This window comes from Galeopterus variegatus, unplaced genomic scaffold (assembly GCF_000696425.1).
Source record: "Galeopterus variegatus unplaced genomic scaffold, G_variegatus-3.0.2 Scaffold3605, whole genome shotgun sequence".
Lineage (NCBI taxonomy): Eukaryota > Metazoa > Chordata > Mammalia > Dermoptera > Cynocephalidae > Galeopterus > Galeopterus variegatus.
This window is the reverse complement of record NW_007729716.1, coordinates 59,293-74,501: the sequence shown is the minus strand read 5'-3', so window position 1 is coordinate 74,501 and position 15,209 is coordinate 59,293. Positions and strand designations below refer to the sequence as shown.

Here is a 15,209-nt window from a genome sequence, read left to right as displayed (position 1 = left end):
TGAAATGCTGTTTATAGAAATAAGCAGCAGGTCAGGTTTGGAGCAAAGGCTGTTTGCTGAGGCCTGCGCTGTAGTCCAGCGATTCAGTCATAGCTTTAATCATGTGAGGAGAGGTTATAAACTTCTCTGCCTAGAATGGCTTTCACTTAGAATTCAACATTTGAAACAAAATTCAATGCGTTTGTACTGGAAAATGTCCGGATAATAAATATTCTCTTTCATGGAGAATATAGGGAAAATATCCATTGGGTTTTTAAGTTGCTTCTTTAATAGTTAAAAGTTGAACTTGAGAGGTTGGTTTTTATTTCTATTAATAGCCTCATTTAAAAATGTTTGTTTTATTTTTTAAATTAACATACATTAAAATTGACTGTTTTTGTTTGGTTTTTTGGATTTTTTTGGCGGCTGGCTGGTATCGAGATCCGAACCCTTGGACCTTGGTGTTATAACCCTGGCCGCTAACCAACTGAGCTAAGTGGCCAGACTCAATTCGATGAGTTTGAACACATATATAGATTCATGTAACCATTGCCACAGTCAGGCTGCAGATGGTGTCATCATCCTGAAAAACTCCTCCATGCGGTTCCTTTTAGTCACACCCTCCCCTCACCCCAGTGCCCTGTCAACGACTGATATATTCTTTCAGTTTTGCTCTCTCCAGAACGTTATATAAATGTAGTCGGACAATGTACATATCCAGACTTTCTAGACTGGCTTCTTTCTCTCAGCATCAAACCTCTGAGATTCATCAGTATTGTGCATGTGTAGTTCATTCCTATTTATTGCTGAATAGTATTTCATTGTATGAATGTACCAGTTTTGTCGATCCATTTACCTTTTACGGACATTTGGCTTATTTCGAGCTTTTGGCTACGACAAATAAAGCTGCTAGGAACATTCATGTGCAGGTTTTTGTGTGAACATAAGTTTTCATTTCTCTAGAGTAAATACCTAGTAGTGGATTGCTGGGTCATATGTACATATATATTTAATTTTATAAGAAACCACCAAACTGTGTTCCAAAGTGGTTTTTTGCTTCATGTATTATGAAGCTTTCTTGAAAGTTAGGTGCATACACATTTCGGATTGTTATATCTTTTTGGTGAATTGACCCTTTTATTATTATGTAGTATCACTCTTTATCCCTGGTAATTTTCTTTTGGTTAACATTTGCAAAATCTATAGTTTTCCATCTTTTTACTTTTAACCTATCTATTTCATTATATTTAAGGTGGGTTTCTTATAAACAGCATGTCATTGTTTTTCTTAAAAATATGTTTTGATATAAATATATTTTGTGCGTTTTGAACATTTGCATTTAATGTAATTGTTGATATTTTTGTATTTAGGTGTACAATTTTATTGTTTGTTTCCATACCTTTTTGTTTCTTTTGTTCCCCTTTCCTGCCTTCTTTTGGATTACTTGAATAATTTTAGTATTTTATTTGAATTAATTTTTTTACTTTATTATTTTTTAGTAATTGCTGTAGGGATTATAATATACATACTTACCTTTTCACAGCCTACTTAGAATTAATATTTTACCACTATAAGTAGAATGTAGAAATTTTACTATTATATGGATTCCTTTACTCACCCCCTTTACGTTGTCTTGTGTATTACATATACATACACTGAAAACTCCATCAAACAGTTCTATGATTTTTGTTTTCAGTTGTTAAACATACTAGGAGGCTTCAAAAAGTTCATAGAAAGATTCACATTGCCTTTTTTTTTCTGCATTATCTTTTAATTCTATTTTTCCATGAACTTTTGAAGTACCCTCATATTTTAAAAGAATTGATGCAGAGATAACTGTCTATTTTATTTAATCAGATATTTGCCATTTCTGTTGCTCTTTCTTCACTGCTGTTTCTTCACTCCTAAAGTTCCACGTTTTCCTCTCCTATCATTTTCTTGTCTGAGGAACTTCCATTTCTTTTAGAGCATTTCGAACAACTGATTCTCTTAAATCTCTTTCATCTGAGAATGTCTTGAATTTGGTCTGCATTCCTAAAGGATGTTTTTGCTGGATATAGAATTCTAGGTTGACAATTCTTTTCATTTAGCCCTTTAAAAATTTTGTGCCACTTCCTTCTTGTCTCCATGGTTTCTGATGAAAAATCTGTAGTCATCACATTGTTGTTTCTCTGCTCATAATGAGGCGATTTTTCCTTTGGCTGCTTTCAAGATTTTCATTTTGTCTTTGTTTTTTAGTGATTTGATTATAATGTGTCTGGGCATGGATTTTTTTTTTTTTAAGTTTATTTTATTTGGGGTTTGCTGAACTGCTTGAATCACTGAGTTTGTCTTTCATAAATTTGGAATATTTATAGCGATTATGTTTCCACATTTTTTTTCTGCACCACATCTCACTTCTCTTCTGGGATTCTGATGACATAAATGTTAGACCTTTTTCATATCGTCCCACAGGTCTTTGAGCCAGCCTCTGTTCATTTTTTTAATCCTTTTTTTTCCTCTCTGTTGTTCAAATCAGATAATTTCTATTGATCTGTCTTCAAGTTCACTGACTCTTTCCAGTGTTATCTTCATTCTGCTATTGAACCCATGCAATAAATTTTTTATTTTGGTTATTGTATTTTTCTTTCTAAATTTTCCTCTTGTTTCTTTTTTATACCTTTTTTTTTTGAGACCTTTTTTCTTTTCATTCATTTGCTCTTAAAGCATGGTTATAATTGCTGTTTTAAAGTCTTTGATAATTTCAACATTTTTGTCATTTCAGGGTTGGCATGTGTTTATCGTTTTTTGAAAGTTGATATTTTCCTGGTTGTTCGTATACCAAGTCATTTTGGATTGCATCCCGGACATTTTGAATATTGTTATGAGACTCTGAATCTTCTATTATATATCACCTGTACCATTTTAAATTCCAAGAATAGGGCCAGCCCGGTGGCGCACTGGAGAAGTGCACTGCTTGGGAGCACAGTGGCGCTCCCGCTGAGGGTTCGGATCCCATGTGGAGACTGGTTCCCGCTCACTGGCTGAGCGCGGTGCGGGCGCAACACCGAGGGTTGCGATCCTGTTGCCGGTCCCCGGTATGGGCGCGACACCGAGGGTTGCGATCCTGTTCCCGGTCAGTAAAAAAGACAAAAAGGAAAAAAAAATTCCAAGAATAATGTTGATTTTTTTTTGTTTTGTTTTGTTTTCCTTTAGCAGGCAATCAGCCTACTTAGGTTCAGGGTACAAGTTCTAGCTCATCTTCTGTGGGCTGTGGTTCTAAAGTCATTTCTGTTTTCAGAGCCTATATAGTACTATTCAAATCTATCTTGCATGTGCACTACCCAGTGGTGGTCTGGGACCTGTATGGTGGTTAATCGCACAGTTGTGTAATTGAAGCCTTTGGTTTGCTATTTAGAGTCATATCTACATGTGCACAGCTCATAAACAAATTAGAAGTTCGCAAAGCCAGTCACCAGAAAAAAAAAGTGGTATGTCGCATACCACTTTATATGATCACTTTCTTAAGCTCCTCTCCTTCACGATCTTCCAGACACTTTCTGACTCTCCAGGCTCCCCCTTCATAACCTCCAATTAGAAAGCTGGGACTTTATTTTCCCTGCTCTACCTTGCACTTCCCGTGACTTTATCTTTGTCTAGAGTCAGGTGGCAGGAGGACAGAAAGGGGTGAAAGCAGTGGAGTTCACTCTGGACTGTTGGGACCACAGCTCCTGTGGTTAGAGAAAAGAGGTCCCCTCCCTTGTAGTCTTAGGTTCCTGACCAGCAGCTGCTGCCACCACCCCTGCCACCACAGATTTGGAACCTGTCCATTGGGTCTTTACTGTTACTTTTTTAATGGCATAAAACCCCACTCAGGGACTCTGGTTCTGTAATATGGTCATTAGATTAAAAAACACTTCTATACTTTCTTGAAAATCATGTTGAGATAGCATTGGTATATTTTTTTGCCTGGAAAAACTCTTGGTTCTTACATTTTCACTTATTAGCCATGAGATCCTAGAAAGACCTCTTTCCCTGTCTGGATTATTTAATTTCTTTCTTTGAAAACTTTCTGACTCAACACAAATGTGAATGTGCGCATCTTTTGGTGGAGGGTAAAGGGGGTAGTGAGGGAGCTTTATAGACACAGACTTTGTGTGTTTGCTGTGTGGTGTTGTTATTTAATTCTAATGTAGCTCCTTTATATTCTGGAAAAAATAAAAACAGAAAGGATCAGCTCCTGAAACTATCTAAGAGTTGAATGTCTCATGTACATATGATAATTCTGCCTGTCCATTTTCTATTTTAGACCATTAAAGGCCAGAATTGTCTGTGAACACAGGTACCAGTCAGCCATCATTCAGTTTATGGTCCAGGCATGTGAGCTGATATTGGTATCTGTGGCTTGCCATGAAGATATCAGATTCATGACTTTTCTTAGGAATTGTTCCAATCATTTCTTGTGCTTCACTGTCAGGCCCTCTCTCAGAAATTTTTATAAATTATGAAACAATCTCAAAAGTTTAAATAAAATTCAGATAATTTTTTTCACTTCAGCATAAGTTGCCAACCAGATGCCCTGTGTTTCCTTCAAAGGAGGATATTCTTTTATGTAATCAAAGTATGTACATACATCAAAATCAGGAAATTGACATTGATACATTATTGCTATCTAATCCTTAGATTCATTCAAGTTCTACCAGTTGTCCTAATAACGTTCTTTATAGCAAAAGGGTGCAGTTTAGCATCACTTGTTGCATTTAGCTATCACATCTCTTTGGTCTCCTTCAGTCTGGAACAATTCCCAAGTCTTTTCTTGTCTTTCATGATTTTTGAAGACTTTTGAAGATTGCAGGCCAGTATTTTGTAGAATGTTCCTCAACTTGGGCTTGTCTGATGCATCCTCAGGATTAGGGTCAGAGTCTGCATCTTTGGCAGGAAACCTCGGAAGGGATGCTGTGCCCTCCTTGCACCCCGTCAGGTAGCGCATCATGTCAACTTGTCCCATTACTGAAGTGCACTTTAATCATTTATGTAAGGTGGTGTCTACCAGGTTTTTCCACTGTAAAGTTAGTCTTTTCCCTTTTGTAATTAATAAGTCCTTTTATCTATTAATTTCTTACAAGTTTTGACTTAATTCTGAACAATCAGAATAATATTTTCCCTGTAGCGTAGAAATTGAATTGGCTTAATTATTTTTTAATAGTATTTAGGAACTTTGAAATATGTAACTGTCCTATTTCTCATAAAATTATTTATTTATATCACTGTGGATCCATGGTTTCCTATTTTATCCAAAGGGATAAATGTACTGCTATTGTAATTCATCTTTTTTTTTTTTTTTCCTGTCTTTTTTCGTGTCCGGCAATGGACCGCAACCCTCAGTGTCGCGCCCGCACCAGACCGGGACCGGCAATGGAATCGCAACCCTCGGTGCTGCGCCCGCACCTCGCTCAGCCAGTGAGCGGGAACCGGTCTGTATGTGGGATCCGAACCCTCGGCGGGAGCGCCACCGCGCTCCCAAGCAGCACACTGTAGCAGTGCGCCACTGGGCCGGCCCATGTAATTCATCTTAATGCTCAAATATTCCAAGGTTTGGCTGGTTGGAGCCCCTTCCTGTTGGCTTCTGTGTCCTTTTGATATGTCCCTATTATTCTCTGAGCATGTCCTTGCTTTCTCCACACAGTAAGATGTTGTGGGCTCATCTTTTTCTTTCTCAACCCAAGCTCTAGAGTAGTCCTCACTCCAAGGAGCCCTGGTTATTTTTAGTGGGGAATGGTATTTAGAAAACAAGATCTGGGCATGCGCCTGACTTTTTTATTATAATTTTTCCTCTTTAATTTTTTTTATATGAAAAGCATTTACTTTAAAACTACAGACCCCACTGTCCCAGTTTTCCTCGTGTGGATATTTGTCACTGTGTTCCAGAAATTGGCGGTAGTGTAGTATGGAGAATGACCCCTGACTAAGAGTAAGAACAACTGTGTGGTAGAGTCCAGACCCACCCATTGGCACAAATCACAAGTGGATCCTTGACAGAGTCTCTCCGCAGCTCTGACCCAAGGATCTTCAGCGGTAAAATGGAAGGACTGTCACCAGGTCAAGGATTCAGATCTCCATACTGGCCATCCGCCAAAAAAAAAAAAGGAAGGACTTAAATGGCTTCTGTAGGCGGGTCCTGGGGCTCTCTCATGTCGCTTGGCATGTTAGATTACCCTTGGGGTCTGGGATCCTTGTCTGGTGATAGCTGTTTGAGGGTAGGAGCTCTGTCTTCTTGCTCCTTTTTTACTGAATTGAGTTTGGAAAAAGTTTCTGCCTCTTTCTTTTGTTAGTCTGAATGTCCATAACCTGAACTTATTTTAGGAAGAATGATGTGTTGTTGCAAAGGGAAGTCCCATGGCCATTTTTTCGATGTGTTCCTGGCTCCCTCCTAGTTGTGTGGAAGACCCAGTTTTTTTTTTCAGTGTTTTCCTATGAGCAGATTATCTTCATTACTTTTAATACTGGACCTCTGCACGGCTTTGACAGACTTGAAAATAGGACAGAGGTACTGTGCTCTCTATTTTTCTGGGTCCTTTGCAATTCTGAGTAATGACCAGTCTTCATGAGAGGCTTCGGCTGCTTCTACCTAACTGGCACATTCTAAAGTTCTTGACTCAGAAACACCACAAAAATAAATTTTTGTGGATTGTTGTTTAGTTTGGCAGTGTGTTGTCATGGATACCATGGATTTGCTCGTGTACATGAGCATACACATGAATATATGTGTATGTGTATGTAAGTGTATTCTAGAATGTTTGACTCCCCTCACCCTTGCTTCCTTATTCCTGACTCTAATTTCACTGTTATTACAGATAGTAAACAAAGATGTGGATTTACAGACTGAGGGAGAAGGTAGCCGCCCATCCATGGGCTTATTCAGAGCCATCTTTGCCAGCTCCTCAGATGAAAAGTCCTCATCCTCTGAGGATGAGCAGGGCGACAGTGAAGATGATCAGGCAGGTTCTGGGGAGACCATCGTCAAAAGTTCCGAAGAGACTGCCTTGGGGGAAACATCGTCTGTGACACATGGTAGGTCAATATTTCAGACTTGGGGATTAAAAGAGAAAACCGTTTCTTTAGGGAAGCTTCTTTTTTAGTTTGTAATCTTAAATCAGGATAATTAGCAATCAATGATGTTTAATCTTATATTTTTAGTTGGGGTGGAGCAGATTTTTTTTTTTCCTATGTGGTAGGAATCTGTGGTATATTTTTCAGAGAGCTGCGTTTGATAATATTGATTTTCTGAGTTATCCTATTTGAGAATTAAAAAATAGTTAAATTGTCATTTAAAAAGATTGCTTTTCTTTTAAACCTGGCTTGTGAGGAGGTGCCAGGATTATTGGAAGAGATTTGGTCATAAAGTGTACAGGGGCTCTTCCTGCTTTCCTCTCTCTATGGCGAATTGTATATTCTGAATCAGTCATCAGACAGGCATTGCCTGGTGCATAGTAGCACTTGGAGAATTGTGTCTGTTCTCATTACTGTGAGTCTAACACTTGGTCAGCAGCCTGTCCTACTTGTTCTGTTCACCCCTGCCGGGGGGTTTGGGCATAGAAAAAGAAGCTGTCTGTCATTTACAGAGGTGGGAGAATTTTCAGATGCTTGGGTGGGTTGACAGAATTTTCCATCTAAGCCTTGGAATGTTCTGCCTTCTCCTGTCAGTTATCAGATATAATTTTTCAGGGCCTTTAACCAAAAAAGTTATATAGAAATATAAAATATTGTTTCTTCTTAAGTGATTGCGAATACCAGCCTATTTCTTTTTTCTGTGAAAAAAAGAATCCCATATATTATATTACAAAGTCATATAGATTTGAATTTTAAAAGTTCAAATGTATAGAAATGTAGAAAGCATAAATCCCCTATAATCCTACTTCCCAGAAATAATCACTGTCAATACTTTAATGCTTATTTTCCAGACTTTTTCCATTTTTTATATGGCTTCTGTCTGAAGATGTAATAATCTGTTTAAAAAACAGAGTTATAATGTGAACATGATCATTTGTTTTCAGTTTTTCCTTCTTTGATAATTTATTTTGAATGAAATTTGTCACCCCCCAGTTTTCTGGGATGGGACATAGTCTTACATTGCTGTTTCTTTGTGTAAGTTTTTATTCTCAAATGGCCCTTTGGGTCTCAGGTGATCTGGAGCATGTCCAGAGGTACACATGCCACCCTGTGTTACAGCCCTTGATGCACTTCGTCATAGGTGCTCTTATGTGACTGACTTCCCAGCTCCCGGGTCCGTGAGGGCAGAGGTGGGATCCTCAGTGTCTACTGCTGTGTCCTCAGCACCTGGCAGGAGCTAGTTAAGTAAAGTGAAGAAAAGTACACATTAGCTGGTGGCAACAGACATTAATTAAAGACTGAGACACGTTACTATTGGGTAAATGAATGAAATTAATGTGCTGGTGTTTTTCAGCTAGCCAGCTGGCACCCCAGGAGCCAGCTCCTCCCTTACTGATACGAAAGATGCAGATAGATGAAAGAGAAGAGTTTGGCCCACGGCTGCCTCCTGTCTTCTGTCCCAGTGAGTCCAGAGCTCCTTCATGTGCCTGTTTGCATCAGCACGTGTCTGCACTGAGATAGGACAACTCTAGCAGCACTGCTACACTCACCCATCTGATTCAACTTGAGGCTGACCCAACGTATAAGCTTGTTTCTGGTTTATCTATTTTAAGTCCCATTTTAAAACCCATTACCTCCACCTACTGCCTGAATGATAGTTGTTGCTGTATAGCTTCAGAGACCTTTAAACTTTTCTTCCTTTTTCACTTTCAGGTGTTCACAGTGGAGTCCTAAGTGTCTTAAATGTTGTCACTCATAGAATAAAAAAGTAAAAATCTAGAATACAGAGATGGGAGGGAAATTGTGGGGAGAAGAATATTTTAAGACGTTTATATTTTGGCTAATGTAGCAAATAAAATCAAGTTAGTCCTTTTAGAAGTAAATACAGTCTATCTACCCCCCACAGTATCCTTAACAACTTATGTTCAGTGCTGTCTTAGATTGACATCTCACGTTAAAATCTCTTTGATGGCTAGGTTAACAAACATCTATAACATGGCTCAGACATATAAATCTTTTTGAAGTCTGGATTAACAAACATCTGTAACATGGCCCAGATATATAAATAACATATAATTCCATTTTTCACTTTATAGTTTCCTGTAGTGCTACATATAATGATTAAGTTTGATTAATTAACTCAGCTTTCAGAGAGATGATTAAAAGCAGAGGAGAAAGTATGAAGTTTTGAAAAATTGCAATGAACGTATTTTTATTTGCTTTAGTTGTTCAGATCTTTAGTTTAAAATTGGTGTCAGCACTTGAAAGCTAAGTTATTTATGCCTCTTTCCCAGAATGTCCTTGATACCCTTGTAATAGCTAGTAATTTGGTCTATGGGTTACTTAGGGGAAATGGTTTTTCAAAAACTAGGATTAAAAAAAAAGTTTGGGGAGCTCAAATTTTGAAAAATCTGAACCACTATAGGACTAGATTATTGCAGGCACCTGTTAACTGGGTTTGGGAAATATTCACACTTCTGAAACATTCTGAAACTTTAAGTGGAAAAAGTTGATGTAATGACTTGTACTGCTTCTACAGGTTGAACATCCCTAAATGATCTAAAATCCGAAGCTTTTTGAACACCAACATGACATTCAAAGGAAATGCTCATTGGAGCATTTCTGATTTCAGATTTTTGGTTTAGGGATGCTCAACTAGTATGTATTCTATGGATATTCCAAAATCTAAAAAAATATCCAAAATTCAAAACACTTCTGGTCCCAAGCATTTCAGATAAAGGATACTCAATCTGTACTATTACAAATTTTTGTTGGTTTGGTTACCTGGAAATTAATGACCCAAGAAAACATTTTGGTCTAAGTTTGGAAGTGGAGAATCTAGGTAAATGCAACTTCTTTAGTTTTTTTTTGTTTTTTTTTTTTACCTTTTTGTCTTTTTTGTCGTGACCGGTAACGGGATTGCAACCCTCGGTGTTGCGCCCGAACCGCGACCGGCAACGGGATTGCAACCCTCAGTGTCGCAACCACACCGCGCTCAACCAGTGAGTGGACCGGTCTCTGTATGGGATCCGAACCCTCAGCGGGAGGGCTGCCGCGCTCCAAAGCGCTGCACTCTACCAAGTGCGCCACTGGGCCGGCCCTTCTTTAGTTATTTTTAATGATTATGTACATTAGGTTGTTTTGATGCTAGATTTTAGTGTTTCCACTTATAAGACAAATTGTTATAAAATGTGTTTTTGTAAAGAGAGGACATTGTGAGAAGAGCTAACATTTATGTGCTGGATTCTGGGCTATGGGATTCATGTGTATGGTCCTGTCTAATCCACCCAGTGTCCCTAAAAGGATAGGGATTCTTATTATCCTCATTTTATAGATGAGGAAACTGAGACTTCTAGAGGTTAGGCAACGTGCCAAAGATCCCAGGGCTGAGTTTCCAGTTCTGCTCTGCCTCTGAGCTTACCTGAGGGTATTAGATTACAGAAGTCTTGTGGGCATTCTGGCCTGACTTTATCTTCATTTGGCCTCATCTGGCAGATAAGGTAAGGCAGGATACTGAATAGATCACACAGGTTTCTGGCTTCTTTCTTTCTAAATACAGTGCTACAATGTGGTGTGTTAGTCTACTTTATCAGTGAGGCTGAAGCAAATCAAAGGGCAGGAGTTCCACCTCAATGTTAAACATTCCATCTACGTCAGACTCCAGATTCAGTAACTTAGGAACTTACTTATTTTTCCATTTAGTCTTTATTTTCCCCCCATAGTTCATGTGTTGATTACATTTGTGTTTCAGATGCTCGTCAGAAACTTGAGACACCTCAAAAAGAGAAACATAAAAAGAACAAAGAAAAACACAAGGCCAAGAAAGAGCACAGGCGAAAGAAAGAGAAGGTGAGTGATCTCTGGGTGTCCCAGGAGAGGTGTGGGGTCTGACATTCCTGCTTCTGTTGTCCAGATAAGCCCCCAGGAGTGGTACATAACACCAGCCCAAGAGAGTATCTGTTGGCCAAGATGGGGGTATGCAGGTCTCTCTAAGCCTTAACAGAAAGGTTGACATTCAGTGCAAACCATTCATTTTTCAGAAACTTTCTTTTTCTTTCAGAGCAGAACTTTTTAATTTGTTCAGATGTACTTTAAAAATTTTTTTTGTGAACATTAAAAAGTAGGAAAAGGGGCATTTAAGTATCTTAGAGTAATGGTTGAGTATTAAATAATAAAATTGTATTTATTGATTATTCACTCAAACGAAGCTATTATTTTGAACATTTCTCAACCGCTTTGTCATTATTACAGATTGAGATTAGAGTCCATAGTTTGCCATTTGAAGTAGAGGAAATTTGAATAGAAGGAGTAGCATGTGCTTTCACTGTCAATGCCTCTTACCTCATCATCCATGTCTTTTTTTGAGTTATGGCACAGGCTTTTAATTAGGTGAATATTATTGTTGGGTACCCAAAGTGGTCTGGGCTAGTAGTGGAAGAGATTAGAAACAGCTCCATTATTGGCTACTAGAAGAAAGGATTCCTGGGCGTGGAGGATGACGGAAGTTCTCTTGCAGTGAAGTGAAAACAATTGAGTGCTGACAGGTTTGAAGACCAAATTCCATTTGTTCTGACCAGTGTATCTGTTATAACCTCTTCTTTGTGCCTTTCTGGGGTGCGTGCCATCCTGATGTGTAGTTTCTCAGGTGCCTAACAAAATAAACTGGTCAGGTTCTCACAGGAGGTGGCCCGGGTCACTGTGCATAAGATGGGGGCTAAGTGTCAAGACAGGGCCCTGCCTACATCTGCTTGGTTCTCCTATGTCTGTTGCTAGAGGATTGGCTGTGTCAGTGTGTGCACAGTTGAGAATGTGCACAGCTGTCTGCTTCTGGTTTGCTCATGTTAGGCTAACACTCACTATAAATGAGGCCTTTTTAGTTTTTGAATGACTCCAGCAACCAAATGCCTTCCTTCCTTCCTTCTTTTCTTTCTTTCTTTTAATTATTTTTTTATTGAATCATAATTGATTATACATATTTTTGAGATTCAATGTTGATATACATTGATCAAATCAATATTACTAGTATGTATATTGTTACAAATTGTACTTATTCTTTATGCCCCTTGTCCAATCTCTCCCTATCCCCCTCTCCAAATGCCTTTCATTGTAGTGAATTAGGGAGGGAAACACCCATTTGGTCCCCCCTCCCTTTTTTTTTTTACAGAAAAAGAAACACAGGAAGCATAAACACAAAGGGAAGCAAAAGAATAAAAAATCAGAGAAAAGGAGTAGTTCTGAGAGTACCGACAGCAGTGACAGCCAGAGTGACAAAGAAGGAACCGCAGACATGTCACCCCAGGAGCTACTGAGGCGGTAGGCAATGGGGTACAGTGGGTTTTTCAGAAAACTTTCAAAGGCTTACTGAATATTTGATGTACTTACTTAGAGGCAAATGTCAGAAATGGGAAATTTGTATATTAACCAGGCTTTTAAAAAACTTTTAATATTTAATTACATAACTAATATTAACATATTTTAATATTAACATATTAACATATTAAAATATTAACATATTTTCATTATGAAAATTCAGACCTTACAGATAAAGTTAAAGTGGCCCTTGACCAATTCACCAAACCTCTCGTTCCCTCACAGTAACCTCTGCCATCAGATTCATAAGTAACCTGCAAGACTTTTTTCTTTTGTGCAACCATACACACATAATCCCACATTTTTGTGCACATTTTTAATATAAAATACTTTTATGTAGGAAAAATTTACATACAGTATGAACATTTATAGTAACTAAATACTACCAAATAGCTTTCCAAAGAGGCTATATCTATTTAGATTACAAAAGCACCTGGTTATTATATCAATTACAAAAATTACATACATTATAAAATGTTTGCTAGTATAATGGTAAAAAGTGGTATCATTTAATTTGCATTTCCTTGATTATTAATGAGGTTGAGCATCTTTTCATATTTCTCAGCCTTTGCTATATGCTCTTTTGTTCTTATGTTCTTTGTCATCCTGTTTTCTGTTGGGTTGTTTGTTTTACTGATATATTTATGTATTGTTTTATAGATTTTTAGGAATTAAAAAATAATTCTGGATATTAATTCTTTGTGTTTTAGTGTGTTATCTATGAGATGGCTTTTAACTGTCTTTGTTGTACAGAAGTTTTAATTTTTGGTGTACTCAATTTTACCAATTTTTTTTTTGTTGGTACATTTTACAATTTTATCTTTAAAAGGCCTTTCTTAACCCAAGGTTATACACATACACACACACACATGCACGCACCCCTCACATGTGCACACACACATTTCTCTAATAATTGATATGATCACTCTTAACCAGTTTTGGCCATTTGATGAGTCATTGCTGTGGGAAGAACTTGCACCTGCCCATATGGGAAATACATGGAAGCCCCTCAGTGCCCATCAGGAGGGTGTGGTGGGATGGGCTGGAGCACGGATGTTCTTTGGAGCACTATGCAGTGGTCAGAAAACATGGGCAGATAGCTGTGTGCTGGTTGGCATCTAAAACTCACTATTAAGAGACCAAAAACTGCAAAACAGTGTATACATTCAGTACTGTTGATGCTAGAAAGCCATCCTCAGGCCTTTGGATTTCCCTACATGCACATATACATTCTTGCATAGGAAAAAGTCTGGAGGGATTCTTACCACACATGAGAGCACTTATCTCTGAGGAAGGGCCTGGGAAGGATAGAAGGAGGATCAGAGGTGTGAAGAGTATTTACATATGACTCCTGTGGTTGCTAAAGGTAGTTCCCACATCCCCTCACCCCCAAGCCTCCTAAGCTTTCCCTAAAGAACCTGGAGGGGGCCACATCATCAAAAGGTGCCTTGGTTCACTCTGGGTGCATTGCCTGTCTTGTCTGCATGTGTCTTCTGGAAGGGGCATTTGAAGGTCACAGCCATGTGGGTCTTATCTGCATCCCCGACACTGGCCACAGGGTCTCACCAGCCACAGGTCCCCTGCTACTTTTCTTCAGTGGCAGTATAGCCTAGTTGTGGTTGGAGTTGCATCTGCCCCCTCCAGCCCCTCCCTGGGAGACACTGATCTGCTTCCTGTCACTTGCTGTAAGTGAGTTTTGCCTATCCTGGAATGCCACAGAAATGAAATCATACAGTTAGGTAAGCTTTTTATTGCACATGTGTACGTGAATGTGCAGAGATCCTAAGTTCACGGCTCCATGCATTTTCACTCCCTGAATACACCCATGGAGAAAGCACCCAGATCAAGGAATAAACCAGCACCCCAGAGGCCTCTCCTGTCTCCTCCCATGTACCATTCCCACTCTCCTCCCCAAAGGTAAACACTCTTCTGGCTTCTATCACCATTGATTGCTTTTGGCAAGTTTTAACTTTATTTAAAGAAATCATGTAGTATGAACTCTTCAGCGTCTAGCTCACGAGATTCCTCTGTTTTGTAGGCAGCAGTAGCTGGCTTGTCTTATTGCTGTGCAGTATTCCTTTATGCAAATACACCACAGTGTATTTGTCTATTCTATTGTTGCAGACATTTAGTTTTCTACTTTGGGCCTAGAGACCAAGGACCTAGGACCAATGTGACCCACCTGTGCTCTAAGTACAGCTGCCAAAAACATTCTTGTATGTATGGAATTGAGATTTAAGACTGACAACTTAGGGAGATTTTGGCCCTGGAGCAAACATGTTTTAGTTCCTTCCCAAAGGTCTTACAATAGGTGAGGCAGGTGAGTGAAACTGGGATTAGAAGTTGCTTTTGTGAATGGGTCCTAATATGAGATGTGAGTAAGTGAGCCTCTGTGGGGGTAACAGAAGAAGCATTTTAAGAACACATATTAAACAATGCTTCATCATGGGTGGTCATTACCTGTATTTTATAGGTGCAGACATTCCGCTGTCACTGAGGGAAGAGGTCTGGCATTCTCACCACTTAAGGATCTGTTTGGTTTTTCAGTTTATATCTAATTCTTCTCTCTCTTTTCTGTTTTCTTTTCCAGGCTGAAATGTCTTCCTCTAAGGAGACAGTAATTGAATTCTGCCCTGGCCTGTCCTAGTATCAGATCTCCTCCATGATGGAAGCTCATTGCGGATTGTTCAGTTAATACATTGTACAGATTGTATTTATATGTAAATTCCTGCTGTAAAATAATTTCTAAAACCTTGACATTTCTTTTTTTC

General features: G+C 38.7%; 1 protein-coding gene across 1 annotated transcript in view; it reads left to right on the top strand.

Annotated features, from left to right (window-relative positions):
• The window catches only part of GPATCH1 (G patch domain containing 1), a 44,657-nt gene extending 29,462 nt beyond the window's left edge, over nucleotides 1-15,195 (top strand). Inside the window, exons 16-20 of the mRNA XM_008585522.1 lie at nucleotides 6,813-7,029; nucleotides 8,423-8,530; nucleotides 10,820-10,917; nucleotides 12,233-12,381; nucleotides 15,029-15,195. Coding sequence (XP_008583744.1) covers nucleotides 6,813-7,029; nucleotides 8,423-8,530; nucleotides 10,820-10,917; nucleotides 12,233-12,381; nucleotides 15,029-15,059 — 603 coding nt within the window. The 3' untranslated portion in view covers nucleotides 15,060-15,195. The remainder of the gene's footprint in view (nucleotides 1-6,812; nucleotides 7,030-8,422; nucleotides 8,531-10,819; nucleotides 10,918-12,232; nucleotides 12,382-15,028) is intronic.
• Nucleotides 15,196-15,209: the final 14 nt, after the last annotated feature.